Source organism: Nanorana parkeri, unplaced genomic scaffold (genome assembly GCF_000935625.1).
Source record: "Nanorana parkeri isolate BGI_ZX_2015 unplaced genomic scaffold, ASM93562v1 scaffold120, whole genome shotgun sequence".
Lineage (NCBI taxonomy): Eukaryota > Metazoa > Chordata > Amphibia > Anura > Dicroglossidae > Nanorana > Nanorana parkeri.
Window position 1 is genome coordinate 1411062 of NW_017306388.1, and position 23730 is coordinate 1434791.

General features: G+C 42.1%; 1 protein-coding gene across 1 annotated transcript in view; it reads right to left on the reverse strand.

The window, feature by feature from the left end:
- Nucleotides 1–23730, reverse strand: part of SCUBE1 (signal peptide, CUB domain and EGF like domain containing 1) — a 233039-nt gene that overhangs the window by 77952 nt on the left and 131357 nt on the right. Inside the window, exons 6-7 of the mRNA XM_018553435.1 lie at nt 21601–21717; nt 6286–6375 (exon numbers count right to left, since the gene is read on the reverse strand). Of these exons, the coding sequence (XP_018408937.1) occupies nt 6286–6375; nt 21601–21717 (207 nt within the window). The remainder of the gene's footprint in view (nt 1–6285; nt 6376–21600; nt 21718–23730) is intronic.

Here is a 23730-nt window from a genome sequence, read left to right on the forward strand (position 1 = left end):
GGCCCGTGCTAACATCTTGCCTGCCTTGTTGCCGTGCTCGTAATAAATCTTGCTACGGGTGATAAAGGCCTTCTTGGTTTGTTCTTGGAGGAGTTGTAGAAGATCATTGAAAGCTGCTGTTAAATAAGATAGCGCTAAGGAGCATTTATGAAGTTCCTCCAAAGTTGCCACGAGAGCAAGCAAGGAGGCGATACGGGTTTTGCGTCTTTTGTGCAAGAGGCCTTGGATACGGATAAACCCGCCTCAGAACACATTTGGGGGCCTCCAAGAGCATAAGCGGGGTTGAGCATGTGTCTTTGTTTAGAGAAAAATATTCCAAATTTTTTTTCTGGATTTGGATAACATTGGCAAGCTCTCCCAGCGTGGAGGGGTCTAGCTTCCATGAGTGTGAGGAACCTGAATACATGGGGAGCCTGACGGTCATTGAGATCGGAGCGTGGTCTGAGAGGACCATAGGTTCGATCGAGGATCCAAGTTGGGAAGGTCTCTTTGTGAAAGGAACAAGAAGTCTATTCTGGAGTAACTTAAATGCGGGTAAGAGTTAAAAGGTGAAGTCCTTTACCGTGGGGTGGAGAAATCTCCATGTATCATGGAGATGAAGAGTGGCAAGGGACTTTTTTATCAAGCGTAAGTTTCGGAATGGGATTGAGGACTTGCCCTTAGAGGAGTCTAGCAGAGGATTTAGGGGCACGTTGAAGTCTCCTCCTGCAATCAACATCCCTTCCGTAAAGTCCCGTAGTAGGGAGCACGTTTTCTGGAAGAAGCGGACCTGACCTTTGTTAGGGCAATATAGGTTGGCAATAGTAGTTGGTGTATTGTGGATCTTGCCTTTAAGGAATATGTATCTGCCATCTGGGTCAATTAGTTGATCCGTCAGTTGGAAGTTGGCTTGGGAGGAGAAAAGAACAGATACCCCTTTTGATTTGGAGTGGGCATTGGTAGCATGGTATACTAAGGGATATTTAGTGGAGAGTGGAGAGTTTAGGAATGGCATCAGATCGGAAATGTGTTTCCTGCAGTAGTATGACCTGGGCTCTATGGTGCGTGAACGATCGGAGGAATTAGGATCTTTTTTCGGGGAGATTGAGGCCTTTGGCATTGATGGACATGACCTTGCAGGTGACTGGCACAGCACAAGTGGGGGGAGTGTTGTTGGGCATGATAGCCCACCCTGGAGCAGAGGAGTGTAGGTGACGAGGCGTCTGGAACTGGGTTGGGGCGGAAGGAATAGGAGAGTGAGGGACGGTAGGTAGGAGGATGGGGAGAACAAGAGGGGAGGAGGGTGAGGAGATGAAGAGTAGTGAAAAGAGTTCAAGGGAGAGGGGGAGAGAATTGGAAGAAGGAAAAGGCTAGTGGGGAAAGCTTAGTGAAGAGTAAGCGTTAGACCAGAATAAGAGAGGAAAGTAAATAGAGGAAAGTAAAAGGAGAAAATAATACCGCGGCCCACGGGAAGTGAGCTATGTGTCTTATCCTGGAGGAGGAGAAGACATCGGGCCAGGAGACCCTGCAAGCAGTTTGCAGATGGTCAGGTGTGGGAGAGACTGAGTTGTGGAACCAAGAGTGAGCTTCGGCACTTACGGGACTCTCGTAAGTCTGGGGTCAACGTCTGGAGATTTATATGGCAGTGCAAGGAGTGGGCTTAAAGATCAGCCCAGCCATATTAATGCATTTGAGTTTGAGACAGGTGTCTCTGTTCGGCCTGTGCTGCATTAATGGTACACTGTCGTTAGACTGTTTGATATATTATTTTAAATCATGAAGGAAGAGCGATTCTGTAGCAACTCGGTTTCAATAGGCTATACTGCAACTGATAGGAACATTATAAACGTGTAAAATAGAACAGAACATTAGTGAGGTCAATCACCTCAGCTTAAAGGAAAACATCAACAGAAACAATGTCATTGTCATTATCATGTCTATTTCTACTACACCAGTATCAGCATCCAAACAGGCAATGTTGCGTTATGGGATTTTCAGGAGGGAGGGAGGTTGCATGGGTGGGTTGGAGTTGGGGGCTGGGGTGGGGAGGTAGGAGGAAGGAGGGAGCAGAGGGGGGGGCTTGGGAGGGTTGGAGGTGGGAGCAGGAGGGGGATGGAGGAGGGAACAGGAAATGTTTGGGAGTTGACGTCACGGGTTCAAAACCTGGTCGGGCAGGCGGTGTGGAGTCAGGACTGTCTCCCCCACCCCGGCAGAAGAACGGACCCGCGAGGCCCTGGTTAGAGGCCAAGCAGGTCCCCCATGCGCTGGGGTGCCGGAGAGGTATCTCTAAGGCACAATCCCCCGAATACTGTAATGTTAATAGGTTAAGTGCTCAAGGCAGCTCGGAATTCTGCCAGCTCACCGCTCCTAACTGCTCGAGAGGATCCACGGTCAAGTCATATCTTTATCAAGAAGGTATACATGCCAATATACATAAACAACATATACAATAAGGCAGAGTAATCCTACGGAGCAACAGCTATATTGGGCAAAGTGCCTTACATATCATAAATAAAGGGAGATAAGGCTAGGCGGTAAGTGTCTCATTGAAAGGGAAGGTGGGTGGGAAGGTGAGTGGGGAAGAAGTAGTTGGAAGAGCAGGGAGAGAAAAAACAATAAGTAAATAAATATATAAATAAAAAGAAAATTTACCAACAGTAAACTCTCACAATACTTGACCGCTTGGTGATTAAATGAGCATCCCGCCATTTCAATGACCTTTTCGGTGTCAACGATGTCCGTAGCCATCTCTTTCATGTTATAGCCGCTGCGTCGTAACGATAATGTAGTGGGGATAGAATGGCTACACACTGTATACTGTCAGTAGAGCAGGACATAGCAGGAGTGTTACCTTCAATATTAGGGATGGGGGTATTCTCTGGGTGGCTTGGTAGTGCATTAGGCAGTCATGGGCACCTTAGGGAGAAGTGTGCCTGCTTCCAGTGCAGAACAAGGAGGATCCGGATGCATCGGGGATGGATAGGGCAATAATGACGGGACCCACACAGTACCTGAGATCTGGGCGGTGTAGTTCTTTTAAGCCTCCAGGCCTCCCTCAGGGATGGTGCCGCGGTGCTATGCGGCTGGGTGCTGTCCGCTGTAGAGAAGGTCAGTCCGAAATTACTTGTTTATCCCAGGCTCAAGCTACTGCCGAGGCGACATTGCTTTGTTCGGTCCCAGGCTTCGCGGTTGCCAATCCGTTGCAGACCGAGAGGGAGAAGGAGGCTGAAGCCGTTTGTCTAGCAAACGGAACTCCGCATACCATTCTGGTAGATCCATCATTGGGATGCGGAGCTGGTCGCAGAATCGCTGCAGGTCCGCCGGTGCCGTGAGGATGACAGTGCGGCCCGAGTGAGTGGCGGCTAGACCAAACGGGAAGCACCATTTGTAGCTGATGCCTCGTGAGCGCAGGGATTGCAGCAACAGTCGGAGCGCCCTCCTATTCTGCAGGGTGATGCGAGAGAGATCTTGGAAAATCTGGATTTCTGCCTCTTGAAAAAGAATACGAGGCCTATCTCTAGCCCTGCGGAGGATTTCTTCTTTCAGGCGGAAGTCCACCAGGCAGCATATTACATCTCGTGGAGGGTCTGTGTCCCTACCCTTAGGACGTAGGGCACGATGATAGCGTTCCATAGGTACCGGCGATTCCAGTGGTCTATCCAGGAGCTCGTTGAAGATGTGTAACAGGGTCGATTCCAGCTGGTCCGGTTCAACATTTTCCGGGATGCCTCGCATTCTCAGATTGTGCCGGCGCCCTCTGTTCTCTAGATCCTCCATATGGCGATGCATCTCAAGCATGCGGGTATTGTGTGCGATAGATATCAGATGGCTTCGTTTTAGGGCTGAAGTGTGGTGGGAGGTAGTTTCTTCAACCTCGTGAAGACGCTCCGCCACGGAGTGCAGGTCAGCTTTCAGCTCTGAGATAGCCGTAGTGAGTGTAGCTTTGATATCTGTAGCGATAGAATGGAGGTCTGACATGCAGGGCATCTGTCCCATCAACGCGATTAGGTCTTGATGTGACGGGTGTGGTTCAGGTAGGGAAACTCTGCTCGGGCTACAGTTTGGCGAGTATCCCTCAGGAGAAGATGGCGTCACCCTCTCCACGTGTCGTTCCGGCGGTTGAGTTCGGAACAGTTCCGGGAGGCTGCGAGCTGGTTGAGAGCCGGCTCCTTTAGATGGCTTGGCTGCCTGGGTGTTCTTTCCCGTTCTCCTCATAGTATTGGAGACTTTAGACCCCTTGTTAAGCAGAAAGTCGAGAGCCCGAGTGCCGGAGGAGAAGGTCTAAGCGTCCATCTTGGTCTTGCGTCAGGCCACGCCTCCCTGGATTCGCATTTTTAATATAATCAAGTTACATCAATTTGCCAAACTAAGGCATGTGTACCTTGTAGTCCCAAAATAACGATATTCACCAGAAAATGGTCTCCTGTCATTTTTTTCTATAAGTGAAAGTGGCTGTTGCGAGATCTGGAAAATTCCCTTAATTGCCCCCCTTTTACCCGATTACCCCCTTTTCAACCTCAACCTGTTATTGCATCCCAGCACCATGCCCCATGCTGGTAATACAAAAATAAACAACCCATCCATTAAGAACCAGTAGCATATACTTTGGCGGCTAGCTCTCAATCCTGGATGACACATGCAGGGTGCCCACTGTCCATTGAGAACCAAGTGATCATGTGATTACTACTTCAGCTAGGACAGTAAAACAGGGATAAAGATAAAAACCTGCCAAGCATAGACCTTTTAAAAGGTCAGTAATGGCAGCGCCCATATGATTCATGTGCCATTTTTATTTTATATGCTTTCATTCTGGCAAAAGTTTTTCAAAAACAATATTGCAACATAGATAAATCTCTTTGTATCTAGGTAAGTATAGGACATAAATGCACCTTGATTCATAGCAAAATCTTGGTCTGTGATGGATATAAACAAATGTTTGCGAGCACCTGGCCATCATGTGTATATGAGCTTGTTGGACATCCCACTCCAAGACCATGGCCATTAATATGGATTTGAACACCATTTGCAACTAAAACAGCCTTCACTCTTCTGGAAAGAATTTCCACAAGATTTTCATTGAGTCTGCGGAAATTTGTGTCAGAAGAGCATTTGTAATATCAGGTACTGATACTGGACAAGACCTGGCTTGCAGTCGGCATTCCTAATTATCTCCAAGATGATCAATAGGGTTTAAGTCAGGATTCTGTGCAGGCCCCTTAGGATCCTGCTCATGAAACTCATCAACCCACGTCTTTATAGACCTGGCTTTGTTCACAGAGGCACAACCATGGTGAAACAGCCTTACCTAAACCATTGGCAGAAGGTTAAAAGAGCACAATTGTCAAAAAGGTATTTGAATGCTGTAGTATTAACAAAACCCTCCACTGACCGCACATTAATTCAATAATTCACAGGCATGTCCCAATATATTTGTGGCCATACAGTGTAGGTGTGATTGTCAGGTGTTCATTAGCTTTTGCCATTACTTTTAAGAGCAACATTATATATATATATATAATAAATGCAGATCGTGGGATCTGTGTGATTCCATCTTGTGTATAAACCAGACTAAATACCGTAGTAGTGTATCCTAAAAGAACTACATAGTAATACAGGAAGACTCTAGCCCAGTGCTTTGCACTGCATGTCATGTCTTAGGTAGGGATGGCATAGCTTGTATTTCATAGGGGAGCCTTGCTTTTCATCATCCCCTATGTGAATACTGGAAACCTGTTTTGCAATATTTTCTCTTACAGGATGGACTGTACTGCATTTTATGGTCACACCATAATACCAGAATTCATAAGCAGGTGAAATTACAAGTGAAAAAGTAAATTGTATTCTGTCTTGAGAACAGCTTTTCCCCAAAAAGCTGTGGGGAAAGGGGGAACTCTCTCTGTTAATATACAAAGTAATCCAGAACAGGATTTTAGTTTTCCAGGCAATCCCATTTAACGATATGGTGGATGATGAACGTGCTAGAGTCCAACCACATCTTAATAATTCCTTTTATATGGATTTACCCTTTAATGTTGCCCAGGGATAGAATGTCCATTGAAGAAACAAGTCACAAAACAAAAAGAACTAATGCAATCTTTAATCTTTACAGGAACAAAGCTTCGGTTTTAGAAAACTTGATCCTGGGAAATGGAAGGTTATATCATGTCAATTATATCACAGTCAACTCTGTCTAAAGCACACTCTGATTTGGTATTGCTTCTGTGATGTCACATACACAATCTCACTCACACACAGAAATAGAGCACAAATTTTTGTATAAGTAGAAAAGTGGAAGAAAATTTTTACCCATAAGAAGTCGCCGTTTCACCCGCTTGTCCACATCAGTTACTGACGTGGAATTGTACTCAGAACTCTCAATTGCAGCCTCATCCTTTTCTAAAACACAATTAAGGAAAAACATGGAGCATTTGGTTAATCAAAAGCCCGAATCTATTAACCAGAGCTTCTTGGCAATGTGCACAACTGTAGCTGAAGTAAAAGCCAGCAGTGAAGGTATGAAAAAACCGTTCCATAAGAGTGTTAATCCATACCCACCCACCCTGCCAAAGCCCACCAGAGATATTATTAGTGGCTGCAGAAATATGGATGGAGTTATACACATGGAAACAAACCTATTAATGACACACAAGGCAGTGGACAGAAGTAGAGACATCTAGTTTTTCAAGAACCAAGATTGAAACCACAGTGTGAGTAGCAAAGTCCGGTGATGGATGATTATGGAACATTAAAAGATGAGACCTTTTAATAACGTGACACAGGAAAAAAAAAAGGAAAAAAAAGAAGGCACACACAGCATGCACTTAAACCAACCAGGACAAAAAAAAAAAAAAAGAGAAAGAAGAGAAGATCATTTGGGCAGTGCTGGTTGCCTGTTGTCTATGGATACATTTAAGTAGACATTCAGATGTCGCAAACAAATAAGATTTTTGTAATTGGTTGACATGCAGTGAAGCAAGAAAAAGCAGCGTAAAGAGGAAAAGTATTTTTTTCATTTTTTAATTCTTGTTTGTGCATACAGCAACATGAGAAGGAAAAGATAAGCTTCTTATAACGTAGAGCAAGTTAGGAATACATAAAACTAGCAAGAGTAACTAGGTTTCATTAGGAGTCATTAGGTTGTTATTAACAAGGAAGGATATAGACAAAATGAACAGTAATTGATGGAAAGAAAAGAGGGTCTGTAGTGGAAACATTATTGCACTGCCTTGCTTAAAGGACAACTCCACACATTTTTTGTCACAAAAATTCATATACACCAATATATATTAAGATGAGTTGCAATTATTGTTGACTTGATGCCCATGGTAAAAATTTAATTTGAATGTTTCTAACCTATTTGCTTGTGAGCCCAATGTTGTAGCTAACACCTAGTCTGCAATGATGAATGTCTTGGCTCTTAGGTCCTACCCTTTGCAACAATATTTGGCAGTTAGCCAAAAGTACTTTAGTTTTTGTACAGTTGCAGACACATTTACTTTGCCCATTCAGGGAAAGTTGACGGTGTCTGTTAAACCTTTCCGACCACCTCATAATTACTTCTCCAGAGCCCCCATGCCCCTACTTCCTCCATTGTAGCCTCCACCAAAATACTCAATATCAGCGATTTTTGGAGCTCAGGGAGAGCAACAGCATTACCCTGTTCATTATATGACAGTGCTCAGGCTTAGAGACTGGTGGCTAGGTCCAAGAACTGCATCATGGGTGGAGGTTATGTGTTCCCCATACTAGAAAATACTGAGTAATATGCAATAGGGGCCATGGAGGAAAAAGCAGAGTGAGAATAAAGTGGTCGGGGTTGGACTTTACACACCGACTGTCACTTTCCCTTGGATGGGCAGAATGACAGTGGCTCTTTTACCCAAAAATGCTTAAGGGAAACTTAAGAAAAACATGGTGGTTACTGACCATTTATGACCTGTCCTCCTAAAAAATGCTGTCTAGCTGCAATACTGACCCCCCCTCCATCCCTAACATGTATGTAGTTACAGACTGCTGCCCTTTCTTTGACTTTCCTGATATGCATACTTTTTCTGAATCATGAAAAGTTCACTTTAAATGCATGTCTAAGGTGCTCAAGTTTGGAACTGTGACATTCACACTAACATTGGGTGCAACAAAGGGACTCCTTAAATACATTGCACAGGTATAGAATATTGTACATGCTCAACTATTGTATTCATTTATAAACAGATCCCTAAAAACCTTTTTATAAAGCTTTTCTTTGTTTTTAATATGTTTATTAAAATGTGATTTTCTTATAGCAGGGTTTACAAATAGATTTCAAAATTTTTGAGTCAGTATAACTGTTTTGATATTTATGTTTTTCTGCTGCTATATAAAATATTTTAAAGTGTATCAAAACCCAGGATAGCCAGGTAATGTTCTATGGAGAAGCAGTGCTATGGCCTAAGACAGGAAATGTGTTAGGAATACAGAATAACTCTACCTCTTCATTTCCATAACATAGGGAGGAGGTAACATGTGGCACAAGCATCAGCTAAAGGATAAAACAAAATAAATAGTTCACTTTTATTTGTATACCAGAAAAAATTGATTCACTTGCCAAATCTCCCCACATCTTACAAGGCCATAAAAATACAATAAAATATGTCAAGCTCACCCAGTGAACTAAAGCACCTTCATTATGGCCTTGGAAGAGGGGATGGAGATACAAATTACTGTAATAAAATTAGAATAGGGACATTAACATATTTACATATTCTCAACAACCAGTAAAAGAGCTTTTAAAAAAGGCATAACTGCAGCAGGTACAAAACATTTAGACAGTGACACTTCAGTGGCAATTTAAAAGCTTACAGCACTAGCTGTTTGTTCACATCAGTAGGCTGTCAGACTTGCCAAGCCCTTGCTCCAATTGGAAATAAGGGGAGAGGTGCTGTCATTTTCATGCTTCTGCTGTGAACTTTGAAATTACTCTAAATCACCTGCAGCTACAGAGGTCAGTGATTGCTTGTTTTAAAGCTCTCTTACTGCTAGTTAAAAATATGTAAACAAGTTCATGTCTGGGCATAGCTGATTTTTAATAAGTGAATCAACTCAATGGTATCCAATCAAAACTGATTTTATATTTTTGGGACATGTAAACATGATTTGTAAAAATACGATTCAAATTTTGCAAGTCATCTTAGTATCATCTGTTGGATAAAAATGTGAAAATAAATTGAGTGGAGATTGTCTTTAATTTAAAATATGAATGACGGCAGGGAGTTGTTTCATGCACTACATAAAATAAGTCAGGAAAAGAAAGGTGAGCAAACAGACAAATGCATTAGACAAATATAACAGGTGTATTTGTCTAGCATTGCACAGGTTTGCAGACTTGTCGTGAGGCTTAAATCATAGCACCATCTTTCTATTGAATTTGATACTGTAAGGCAGGACAGGGAACTCAGAAGCCGTACCTATTAACTTTCTTGTTCTAACTGTAATAGCTTTTAAAGTAACCACTGCATTTAATGAGATATGTACAAATTATTCTCATAGTCATGGTGGAATAGTAGACACTCTTTGCAGTTTTAGACCAAATCCGCTTACATAGAACTAGTCACTCAAGACAAAGTGACAGATTCTCTTGATCAGGCACCACCTTACCCACTGTTCCTTAACGTCATCGTGTTCCCCAGCCTGTCTCTTGGAGCACTCAAATCCCCAGCACGCCCTACTCAGGCATGGTGGTGGGGAGTATGAGGCCTTCTCCCCTTCCTCCCTGCATACAGTACTGAGCTCTAAGCGGTCAATCGCCAGGACCAAATACGGTCACGTGAGGGAAGGAGATGGTCATTAACACTGAGTAAGCTCCAACACCGCCTGACATGCAGATTACACAGGCACCAGGCCTAGGGCTCCACAACAGAGTGGCGAGGGAGTCTGCAGATGATATCAGAGGGTTGATGAACCATCAAGAGGACCGGTCTCCTTGCCCATAATGGGTAAAGTAAGGGGTTTTCTAAGTTTTATTAAATTATCTACAGTTTCCCCCCATGTCAACAAAGTCTGAAAATTTCTTACAGGGCAGAATGGATACTTGAAAAGCATATACACTTAATAAAAAATTGGTTATTCTGCTCCCCTACCTCGCAATATCAAGAGTCATCTACAAGTTTGAGATGGGCTTTAAAATCAGCGCCACGAAAGTCCGCAAGATAGGGAGGATCATGGGAGTGTAGAGGACAGCTGCCTATCTCTGCAAAACTACATGGTTGAGTGAACACATTCAACACGTTCTAGATTAGATCAGGCTGCAAACGAGGCTCTTTTTGAGTTTGTTTTATTTCGTATCAGCATATTAAGTTTTTTTTGTTTTGTTTAAGACAAGACAGGCAATCAGGGACCATCACCAGAAAGCAGAGTTTTTCAGAACGAAAAATAAAAAAAAAAGCATTAAAACCACAGGAAAAAAAGCTTATTCTAACTTAAAACAGGTTACAAGGAACCAAAACAATTGAACAGAAGAAGGGGCGGACAAAGGGATTCCAATGGGATTAACAATAAGGATGTAAACATGTATAAAACATTATTAATTGACAATACAAAAACAGCACAGCTTTATTTTTCTTAAATACAATTCCACTGCATTAACAATAAACAGAATGCTGGTGTGTATGTTTAAATAATCATTTAGTCTAAACAACGTTCAGTGCAGTTCCCCTTTTAACAGGATCTGTTTTGGCAGTTGAAGTATAACAAACGACAAAAAATTGTTTTATAATGTAAAACACAATTTCAGGGCCATTGTAATAACAATTTGCAGGAGCAGATCTGAGAAAAGTTAGCCTTGGTTGGTGAAAAGCAAATGCATACAATAATAGATACAATGATAAACAAACCAATTGCCAATTAATTGGCATATGGATCTCTACATGACACTACCTGTTGATCTACATCACCCATAATTCTCAGCCAGGGTTGGCAAAGCATCATGGGAGGTAAAAGCTCACATTTGCTGAGGGCTCAAAGTAGCCTGGTTTTGGTTCAGTTCATGTGAATCAGATAGTCATTTTACATGAAACTGAAAATGATGGAGCACCCATTTGCTTCTTTTATTAGTGGTGAGATCTTTGTGTTTGAAAAGTATAAATAGCCTAAATGAAAAAGGACTCTACCCCTGCCATGAATTCCAGGCTCTGCTGCCCCTTCTGTGGGCCTGGGACTTACATGGCATGTGCCATTTGCTGATCATCCCTGTGCTGAATCAATCTGAAAGCAACGGGGATTTCGTCACTTCTGGTTTCAGGATATAAAAATGTAAATAAATGTTTCCCCCCCATTTAAGTCCCCTGCCCCTGTGTACACATTTATACGACTGCATACAACATGCATCGGGTGCTCCTACATACAAAAAAAACATCAACTGTGCTAAACATTAGGGGTCGACCAATATGGATTTTTCAGAACCGATACCGATTATGGGCCACCTTTAAGGCTGAAATTTGATACTGATAATTACCGATATTCTGTTCACATCCAGCTGTACCAGCAGCTGAATGTAAACAGTAGACAGTCGAGTGATATCAGTTGACCCCTAGCATCTGCCTCCCGACCCATTCATCTGCTGGCGGCAAGATTCCCCAGCCGGTAGATGAATGTACACAGCAATAGGCAATAGCCAATAGTAGGCTGGCTATTAAACCCGCCCACTGCCTGCTGTCAATCAGCAGAGGAGCAGTCCTGAAAGAGACTGTTCTCCTTCTGGTCCGCTCCTTTGCTGATTGATACACAGTGGCTGGGAGGAATAGCCAGCCTGCTATTGGCTATTTCAAATTGCAATAGCCATTCAAACTGCAATAGCCAATAGCAGGCTGGCTGTTGCACCCGCCCACCGCATGTTTCAATCAGCAGAGGAGGACCTGCGGGAGGGGAGAAAGTTTTCCTTCAGATCCTCTCCTCTGCTGATTAAAAGCCGGGCGCCAACCGCTGTCAGAATATTGGAACAGAGGCGGCAGCTCAGTGGCTGTGGCTCTGTTCGTACATAGATTTTCTGACCAGCTCCTTCAAATCGGCTGATCGAGGGGTGCCGGCCAGACAGAGGCACCCACTGTGCTAATTTCACCGTGTGTTCACAGTATTTATTATCGGTAATATCGGTAAATTTAACCAATAACTTAAAAATGTGGAAATATCGGCCCCGATTATCGGTATATCTAATAATTGGTCGATCCCTACTAAGCATGTTGGGTATCGCCATACATGCCATGTGACAGCAATAATTCTAGTGCCATTATTCATGGGTACCTCTAAAGTGATGACCTGTAAAAGTTTTTAAAGAGTTGCATATGGACAGTTTTGGGTACCGTCGTTTTTTCCTGTTTCGCAGGTGCACCCAGAATTGGGTATCGGATTGCATTTATGTGCACTAAAATTATTTACAGTTGCACGAATATCGTCTGACAAAAAAATGCAACTGCCACTACTTTATTCTACAGGGTCTTTGCTTTGAAAAAAAATATATAATTCCAGGGAGGTTTAAAGTAATCTTCAGACCTAAAATGCAAATTTTAACAAAAAGAGTTCAAATCCCTACTTCTGCAGCAAGAAGAGTGCGACTAGTCAGGAATTATGTAAATGGATATCTTACTGAAGAAGCATAATAAATAAAAAAAAAAGCTGGGGCTGCAATCTGATTGGTAATTCTTGTATGGTACCTTTAAAAAAAAAAGAAGAAGAATAAGCCTAAATACCATCATGGATGGAACAAAGACTAATTCAGGTAAGTAAAATGCACTTAGTGCCCAAAATATCTGTAAAAAATAAGTCAAGGCAATTGGACTTGCTGTATTTTTCTTGAAGATGTTTCACTGGCCATCCAACCAGCTTTCCCAATTCAGAATGAATGAATTTCTGAATTGGAAAAGCTGGTTGGATGGCCAGTGAAACGTCTTCAAGAAAAATAGAGCAAGTCCAGTTGCCTTGACTTATTCTTTACAGATATACCATGATCTGGATGAATGAGAACCTTCACAGACTTACAGCCCAAAAGAAGTCACAGATATAGATGTCCTGTCAAACAGACATTGCACTAATAACCTCCATTTTTATAGTCTTTCCTCCACTTTCCGGTTAGAGCAGCTGTGCATGGTATCTAAATAGGACTGTGTAGTCACACAGGCACCAGAGATAGACCCAGAGCTCTCAGTAATTATTACTCAATAATAGACTTGGTACAGTAGTAGTCTACGTTTACTATAAAAGTCTGTGTGAAGACGCTTGTGAAGACAGATGTATCCGTTACTCTGGCAGCACAGAGAACTGCAATGTAAGGGCTCAAAGGAACATATTCAATGAGAGAAGTTTTCTTTAAAGAATTTCCTAACAAAAATCAGTCACAAATCCTAACATGAAGGTTTAAAGAATTATAAAGAGGTAAAAAGGTGAGAGACTTTAAAGCCAAACTCCAAGCAAAATATGTAGTTTAATGCTTTACCAGACAAAAAGGATTTGTATTTGGTAAGCCAGTCTTGTGATTTACACTCCTCTGCCGCAACAAAAGATCAGGCAGGTGGCAGATTTATTTTCTGGTTCAATAATGCAGTTTTATATATTCTGTTTTTGCCTCCACCTTGTGCTTTAGACATTGAATCAGCATAATCATGTCTGTTCAGGGAGCATGAAGGTGACCCAGAACCGAGCTGGCTTATCGCCTCCCCATAACGACAATTCTGCCCAGAAAGCAATGAAGCTATTCTAGGAAAAATTATCTTCCTGGCTGTGTAGTCTGGCAGGGCGTTCACATCTTAAGTGTGGCTGAACAAAATAGAATCCTAGGTCTGGTAAAAGTACAAACATTTATGCATGAGTATGTCTTACGTATTAAGACAATTGACTGGAGTTCCACTTAACTGTAGATAAAAGTCGAAGTTTTACCATTTGACAGATATAAAAGGGGCTGTCTGTTTCACACTTAGCCCCACGAGAACCAATATCAGCACCAACATCCCATTCTTGTTTAGGATGCCTTGTATACAGATCCTCTGAATTTTTATGGATGTATTTAATATGGCGCTACAAAGGGCAGCAACCCACAGGCAGCCAATCACATTTCAGCTAATTAAATTCAGAAAACGAAAAAAGTGTATTCCGATTGGCCGATTGCTCTGTGATAAATAAAATAGTATGGTGTGGTGCCTTTTGGATTCATTTTTCACTTGTGTAACAGTAATACCAAAATTGCTGCTTTGCACTCTGCAATGCCTGTATAAGCCCAGAAGTCCAATATTATACCTTAATGGACCAGCTGCCATATTTGAGTATAGCTCCCCCTTTATCAAACTATCTGAAAAAAAGGACTGCTTTCGATTATACAATGTTACCCCAAAGCCACCAATCTGATTCCTAGCTCCCTCTAATTTGACTGGCTGCTACGGATTGGCACCGTTTTTTAAAGGCAATCCTTACCCCAGACCCATTTATAAACTAGACCCATTTTGACTACAAGCTCTTGGCAAACAAGACTATCATCGGAGAAAGTGACACTACCATCTTCCTACAATGATGGGTCTCCTACTGATCCACCCCTTTATTTTAACCAATCACTTTAAATATGACAAGAAATGTGTCAAATCTAAATCAAAGGAATTAAGAAAACAATTCTAGCAATTATCTAAATTTTTCTCCAGTGCAATACGAGTGACTTTCTCGACAAGGTAAAACCAGACACTAAATAATTACATTCTCCTGAAAATATTTTTCAGCATTCCACTATAACTCTAAAAAGGAGTAGCAAAACCATAACGAGAGTTAATGTCCTTGCTTTCATTAATCATACATTTATAGTTCCACTGCTTGGTATTGCAATGTTTATACTTGGATTCCTTTTGGCCGAGGTCAGCCTCTAACCCGGTCTTCAGAGTCACAGTAAAAATAGTTCTACAGTACCAAACAACCTGCATAAGGAATCTTAAATCATCGGTGTGACCTGGTGTCAAATTATCAGATACCTGAAAGAAATTAGATGGAGGGAGATAAAATAGGATTTTTGTACTCGCTGTAAATCCTTTTCTTGGAGTCTGTTAAGGGACACAGAAGTAATTCCCTTTCGGGTTATACTGCCACCTAAGAGGAGGACTGAAAAGTGACTAACAATCGCATGATTACAGACACAGAGGGGTGAGACCTGTGTTCCTCAATTACCTCCAAGAAAAGGTTTTTACATCGAGTACAAAAATCCAATTTTTTTCTTTTATATTGACAGACACAGGAAGTCATTCACTTTCTGGACATCCAAAAGCCGTTGAACCGAGGGCTGGGCAACAGCAAACTACAAACAGGCCTAATGTGAACTAAAGAACTGCTAGCACAGGAAACTAAGCCTGATGCCAAAAGACCAAGAGAATACTCTCAAACTAGAGAGCAATGACACAACATGAGAGGATAAAAAACGAAATCATACACCATAACGTGGAAACTGGTTTAACTGATCCAACCAGAAGGGTGGAAGGAAAAACAATTTCCCTGAAGCCTAGTCAACAAGGAGAAGGAACTCCTCTCCAAGAACTGAAACTGAATAGGGAAATTGAAGAATTATGTCCTGGTAAAGTAAAAGACCAGAGTTGCCCCAGTCTACAAAAGCCTATAAGACCCAATTCACCTGATACCATAAGGTGCAATGGAGAAAGGGGTTGCATGCCTAGAAGAGCTACCAGAGCACACATCTACCTGGCTAAGGTGAGGACTACCCAGGAAGAACTTGAAGGACGACTTGGGTGTAATGTTGTTCATCCCAGTATCAGTGGTCAGAGAATATAGCTGGTGAGGTGGTTTCACATATTGCAGCTCCCATTTTTTTTTTAAGGCAAGCAGTACTAAAGGTACTTGGATGCCCCCAAGACTTAGCACAAAATGCTATCTTCTCTGGCCAGGTGGAACAGGTGGCAGAGCAAAGGTAGGACGAAGAGTGGTACAGGAGAATATAGATGGCTGCAGAGCATGGCAGGGATGGAGCTTCAGAGAAGTTACGTAGAGGCAGCAGGCAGAGTCTTGGGTCAATAAACATGGAAAAGGTCAGTTTAGGTAGCAGGCAGAGATGTGGACAGTAAACAGGCAAAAGGTAGATACACAGAAAATCAGATACAAGCAATAGAAGCTAGTCAGAAATATATGAAAACCTAAAACAAGCATCAGGGGACGGTCAGTGAGGTTTAAAATACGCACCTTTGCGTATTTTTCAGTCAAGGCTGAAGGGAGAAATAGGCAGAGAGCATTCCCTGGCAATGCCACGAGTCTGAGCCGTGGGCATACTATCCAAATGCAGGAGACTGTGGCCAATTGGGATCCAGGAGAAGAAGTGTGGCTGTGGCACCTGAGCAGCCAAACACTCAAGGGGATGGCTGCTCAAGTCAGCAGAAATTTGCAGGCAGACCAGTATGATTGCTGGGAATGGAAGAGCTGCAGGGAACCAGTCAGAAAGGGAAGTATTTACACAGGGTCAGAAGTATCTATACGGAATATAATGGGGATTTCTGAACTCACCTAGAAAACCAAGGTTCAATCTAAGAGTCAGTATGACCAAATAGGATATGGTACAAACAAGGATTAGCAGGGGATAGAAGATAGATCTCCTCAGCAAAATATGGTGGACGGCGGAATAGAGATCTGATGCAGCTGAGGACTAAGCTCAACTCCCACATAACAATGAGAAGAAGGAGGTACCTCTGCAGAACGCCCTAAAGGGGAATTTTATCAAAATACCCTGCCTATTCTGGAGCCTCGAAGACGCTTGAACAATCACAGTACTAGAAATGCTTCTGACTTCCCAAATCTATTGACGCATCAAAGTCCATGGGGCAACAGTCAAGAGTCTCATTAGAATGGTGGAAAACATGGGTAAATCCAAAATAAGTAAGTTGGCCAGAAAGGCCTTCCTCTCACTGATCCTACGTGACATTAAAGCATTACCACCTGTTGCTGATGTGGAGTATATGCCTTTGACCCACCATACTGAAATCAAGCATATGGTTAAAATGGTGCTCCAACGACTCCCAACTGATCATTGTGTATACCATGAATCAGATATGTTGTCAGTACACCGACAAGTTGGTTTTAAACTGCAAAGTTCTACTTTTTTGAATAATCACATAGAATAATGTAAAAGCACTACATACCCGACACCCAACCCCTTCCTGTAAGCCTAGGCGGTCATAGACACACCCCCTGGTCTCAGTGTACTCCCAATGCCTGGGTTCATCGAACAGAATTACTAAATGTGAGTGCCTTCTACAGAGAACTGAGGCAGGTTTATTATCCAGATTCCAGACTCATATTGAAAAGGGCTGAAACTGTGTCTTCTAAAACTGAAGTGACAGCAGAAGACGGATTCCTCAAAAACTCATCAGGGTGAAACTGAGACAACCCAGTCACAGGTGGTCAATGCAACGGATTGTCCTGCTGCCTCTAAGTTCATGGGCAGATCAGCAGTAAAAGGAAGGGGAGCATGCTTAGAGCCTCTTCTGTCAGCACCAGCTAAGAGTTGTGAATTTGAATGGTGAATTTGGCCAAAATATTTTGCGTAACTGCAGTAAACATACCAATCAATCAGGCAGAAGACTTAGCCACAAGCTGCAGCGCTAAGGCGGACTCTAATGAGGAGGTGGACTCTATATTCAGAGGGTAACAGGATTCCAGATTATGGGCATCAGTACCTTCAGAAGGCACAGAACAAACACCCCCAGAACCAATAGGGTAATGTGAGCTGAGGTCACCAGTTAAAGAAGACTGTTCCCCTCCTCAGGTACTTATAAAATGTAAGTAGCTGGTAATTGGTGAGGGTTGGATGGCCAGAGGTGACCAATGACACCGTAGGCGAGTAGCAGAAACAGAGTGGAAATGGGAGTTCCATGTGGCTATTTGCAAAGGAGGACCGCAGCAGAAGATGCTTCCTAAAAGCTGAATGGCAGGAAAGAACACGGAGCACTACCAGTAGCTCTGAAGCTGGAAAATGCTCTATGGCTAACTTGTTACCAGAACAGGGTCTGGAAAGCATCTTACGCAGAGCCCAGTGGTGAAGGTCACTTATAAGCTAGCCCCACAACGTCAAGTCTAGCAGCGTCTGGACATGGCACTCCAGTACTAGGCTAAGGAAAGGCTGCTCTGGATAGCTGCAATTGTAGAGACCAGCTCAAGCAGCAATGTAGACATGAATCTTGATTGAAAGTTAAAAAAAGAAAAAAATGCTAGAAAAAGAAAAAAAAAAAGCTGATTGAATATCCCAAATGGGTTCAAAGGGTGGCCTCTAAAGAGCCAAGAGAACCAGGTTGAGATCCCAGTATGTCACCCCCAGCTCAAAAGTCTTTACCAGTGGTGAATAAGCCTGTATCCTGTACTGTATGATTAAGAAAATGGTTAAACGTTTCCCAGAAAAGTTACTCAAAAATGTACTTAAATGTTTACAGTCACGATTTTTATTTAAATATATTTTTCTTCTGCATATGTATTTGGATCTACTGATCGTCTTGTGAAGGAGTTTTTATTGAAAGGGCCTACTGTTTATGCATTTGTTCATAATATTTTAAATATGAAGATCACCAAATTAGTGATGCACCAATACCAGTTTTTCGTATCAAGTACGAGTACTAATATCTATTTTTCTGTACTCGTTAATACCAACTACCGATACTGGTACTTCCGCCAGCATGTATCCGGCTTCCCGGGCAATCAGGAGGCCGGGCGGCATGTCATTACCCATCTTGATTGCACGGGAAGCCGACTCTATGCGGTTTGGCTGGCTCGATGACGATTGGCCTGAAAGCGGGCTTCCCGGCCAATCAGGAAGCTGGGAGGTGGGTCATTACCCACCGAACGGCTTCATGATTGGCAGGGAAGCTAGCTCCATGCTATTTGGCCGGCTCTATGCTGATTGGCTGGGAAGCTGGCTTCCCAGCCAAATCAGAATTGGGTCCTCGTTCCCTCACGGCACTGCCGATCAGCGGAAATCTCCCTATGACCGGAAGTTCCAGTATCGGGGGTAAGTAACGGAGCATTTGGGCGAGTATGAGTACTCGCCCAAATACTCAATATCAGTATCAATACTTCCATACAACAAATTTAAAAAATTGCAGTTGAAAGCACAGGAAAAACAAGTATTCTAAATGTTTACTTGCAGTAATTTTTCTTTACATGTTATTCACTTGCAATGTGCCTTTGAGCTTGCTAGAAAAAACTGGGACCATTTCCAGGAAGATTTCAATTCACTAGCCTTTCCTCCTTGCACATCATAGCCCTTCTTTCTTCTTCCTCTCTCCGCTGACCCAGCTCCACCAACCTTCCCCTCGACTTCCTACATAACCTTTATGTAGCTTCTGGGGGAGGAGCAAAGAGGAACACTATAGGGTCTTTTAAGTTACAGGTAGGGGAGGCTGAAATCACATCCAAAGATGGTGACACCCAGCAGCGGTTTTGAGGCATTAGAATGTCTATACAGGGAAGGTTTTAACAGGTAAATAACACGCATAAAGTATGTTTAATACACATATAATCTTACGGGATTAGTTTTGTACAAATAGTCTGGTGTATCTTTTTAAATTGCACAGAGGTGCATCAGGTTTACATTAAGCTGAATGAAGGTGATCTTTTAAAATGTCATATTGGGTGTTCTTATTCTGCCGTCACTTTATCTATATAAATGAGAATTCAGTATAGTTTACTTTTGCCTCCGGTCATAGATATACTATAATTTTGCATAAGGCAACAGAAAACTAAAGCCCAGACTTGCTTATATAGCGCCCTTGTTTCACAACTTCTCAGAACTTACATGTCGCTCATGCTAGCGCGGCATTCTGTAAGCGTAACTCTGCAGTCCGCTAATGAGTTCTATTCTGGGAATGCAAACAGCTGTGTGTTTACTGGACCTCTAATTACAAATCACTATGGGATCTGTACAGTAGTACAGCTCATTATAATCAGAAATGGTAAACTGCAGACAACTGGATTACAGCATAGTGCTGTCATTAACATGTTGACTGAAACTTGGGCCTGTGTCAAACATGCAAATAAATACTTTACGGAACTGGAATTCAAACAATTTTTATTTAATCCTGGCTAAAGTCATAAAATGTTTTATAAAAAATGATTAACTGTGCTGCCAACAGCAACCTGTCTACAGCAACTAACCTGCATTGGTAAAATGACAGCAGCAGACTGGTTGCAATAAGCAACACACACACCCTTTCCATTTTTTCCCCAACATAAAAAATACCTCTGTGATTCAGTTAGCTGTAAAATATGCTCATTACTCTGTGCAACGTGACAGCAATTAAAATAAAAGTTTATTATCACTTTCAGTTACCGCAGAGATGAAGTGAACGTGTGTTTATATTTAAGGGGTTCCAAACAAGGGTTGCAGCATGCTCACAATTCACATGTGGTGTTTCAGTTATAAGTGTTGTGTGGTGGGTGGAATCACATGTGGGTTCTCTAAAGATCAATTGAAGTCTCTTACCTTTTTACTTCTTCATAGTCCTTTAGTTAAGAAATGTCCATAAATACCTTTTTCTGCTGCTTTATGTACTCAAACTACAGTGCCGTGAACTGGAAGAGCTGAGTAACAGCCACACCCCTCAACCCAAGTGTCCTCACAGTCATGTACTGCAGAGAAAGCCATGCCTGATCTGGTCTATTACATTACTACATACTATTATGTACATTGCACTGGGTCTTACTCTGGCGCCTACCGGACAGCACAGTCATATTTAGACACCTTGAACAGCTGCTGTAACAGGAAAGGTAAAATTGTGGAGGTAAAATTATGAGGTTGGTAGTACAAAATCAACCAATTCTGTCAGGGCTCTAGATGCGAGATCTCCCTGCTACAGTTAATGGCTCTGTCCAAGTCAGTTTTAAAATGTAAGTGTTCTCTGTTGTAGGTGTTCCCAAGTTCCTTAAAGAAGAACTTAACGTAGATAATTTCCATGCATACGCAGAAGAAACAGCTGCCCAGCCAAGTGACTTTGAAGTCTTGTCTGCGCAGCTCCCCGAAGGCCCCACAGTGAAAATCTAGTACGAACGTGGAAATGTGAGTATAAGACTTTGAGGGGGTGATGGAAAAAGAGGGTTCAGTTTAAAGATAATGTTAAAAAAGTGGCAAAAGCCATTATTTCAACAAATTAAATATAACATTCAGTAATTTTAGTGGAAACAGAAGCATTTGGCTGTCTCCAATCATAAATCTTCAATGTATAGGTTCAAAAAGCCGGATTTACGATTGGCTGCCACGGACTGATGACTCATCAGCACACTGTTATTATTACAAAACCAGGCAAAACAAGAGATAACATGCCTGTTTTTATTCCATTTTTAAGACTTATGTTGATTAGGCAACTATGAACCATTCAGCAACAATGAACAAGATATCAATGAGAACTTATTACCAATATGGCCAACAGACCCTTTTTCCGAGTGTCCCTTTGCAAAAATGTTCTGTTACATTTTGCTGATTCCAAGGCAACAAGAAACATACGTACAGTGGTTATTTTGACCATGATATGGTCACATCTGCCCTTATCATACAAAATTGGTTGTTTGGAAGTAACATGATGCTGTATTTGTAAAATCTGCTTCTGTTGATGAATGAGGGCAAAGAGGTGGACTTACCAATGCAGGTTCTGCCATCGGAGTGAAGAGCGTATTTCTGGTGGCAACCACACACGGGGCCGGTGTCTGTGTCATCGCAGGAATGCTGACAGCCTCCATTTCCATAGTTACAGGTTACTACGTAGGCCCAAAAGATACATATACAAATGTAAACAAACATTCATTACAAAAGTAAAAATCAGTCTTGTAGTTTAATTCTTAGATGGAGCACAAGACAAACTCTTCCATAGCATTACCAGGAAACGTGTTCCTTTAAAGACTCCAAATTTGCTTTGCTTAACAACAGTAAGACATGTTAAAGAGAGGAAAAGTTAGAATCTTCACATCAAACAACAGAGTATGAAAGACTGCTGTATCAGCAGATGGTGGTAAAGTAGAGATAGGTTGTGTTTAGGAATTATCAACTGACCACAGGCTTTAGGGCATGCTGGAAACTTTTGTTGACGCATAGCAGGAGTGCTTTTGAAAGTGTAAAGGGCCGCTCAACCCAAAGCTGATATTTCAGAGATTGATAGATGCTGGAAAGTTAAAGCGGAACGAAGGTCTTTAATTGGAAAATGGCTAGCAGGAAGGTTTATGGCAGAAGTGATTATATGCCTCTTCTGCCATTAAAATTCTCCTGCCCTTCTAATTGTACTTGGAAATACACATGGGCAGCTCAGTGTACAATCTGGGCATGCCGTGAGTGCCGGGATAAAGTAACTCTCATGCGCATGTGACCAATGTCAACCAGGAAGAGCACGGACGTCACATTCTAGGAGGAGAACATTTTGAGAGGTAAGCTGTGCTGTAATGTTCAGTTAAGCGGCCTATTTGCACATTAGGGCAATGTAAAGTTCAGCTTTCAATTACCCACTTTATATCTTTTGGACACCATTTGTGAGATCTCTGTTCTGAGTTACCAGGACTGCATACCTGCTGCATCCATTATTAAGGGCTCCCACCATCCCTGCTTGATTGTTAATTTGTTTTATATTATGAAGACTTCTACCTATAACTAAACTTTGGATCCAATGACCCTTTTGCTTCCCTTTTGAACATAAAATTCGCTTGGATTAAAAATAAGACAGGAAGGCATGGGCTGATATACGCTTTCAGGAGTGCTTCCATGTTTTACATTGTCAAATTTCCTGTTGTCTAAACAGAAGTTTTTAAAAAGGACAAACATGTTTAACTTACTGATGTCTCCTCCCTTCCCTGTGCCATCAGTTACTGTCACACGTTATTGTTGGTTTTCACTATGTTTTGTGGCTTGGTACATTCCACCATTCCCCCCTCCAGTTATGCCCTGGTTAGACCAGACCTTATTTGCCATTCCATGCTTCCCTTGCTCAATTTTTTTTCTTTCTTGCCCTCATGGAAAAACAAGCTCCCCTCATAAAATGAGGAAGCATATTGTTCCATTATGCTTCTTTACCTTTAGCAAATACTCTGAAAACATGCTTGTAATCTGAAATAAACTGCATTGGATTTCACTCCTCTTGGTGAGTTGACACTGCGTGTGGAATTCTGCCAAATCAGCAAGTTGTCATACTTTCTGCACAACCTTGGTCTTAGGAGGTATGTTCAACTGCACAAATCGGCAGTTGAAACAGAACAATTATACCACCACACTGATGTTCGTGTCAGGAGATTGTGACCGATAGTAGAGATCAGATAGTTCCTGCAGTATTATCTACTGAACAGCTGGCTGAGACACCCATCCTCTCTACTCTACCTCCCATTTGGCACCGCTTCTGAACCATTTAAGCGGCACAGAAAAGAGGGTGTTTATATCAAAGTGAATCTCTACTATATTTATCTTGATATGACATATCACACAGTGCCAACCAGAGGTGGAAACACTCCAGCATATTAAGCAATTTGGCTCAACAATCTATTTGTATGCTGAATCCCAAAGAGCCCTTGATGTCTAGAAGGGATACATGCTAAGTAGTCCCTATTTGGAACTCATGTACAAATTAAATATATTTAATTAGATCTCCCTCCTTCATGCAAGAGAAGACATTTAGCAGAGGCAAGCTTTCCTATAGTTTCTAATGACAAAGGTGTTGAGATCTTTCAGTATACAGTTTGTTTCTGCACGTCTAGAAACGGATCCCTTAAAGTGACCTTGCTGTCATAATAACA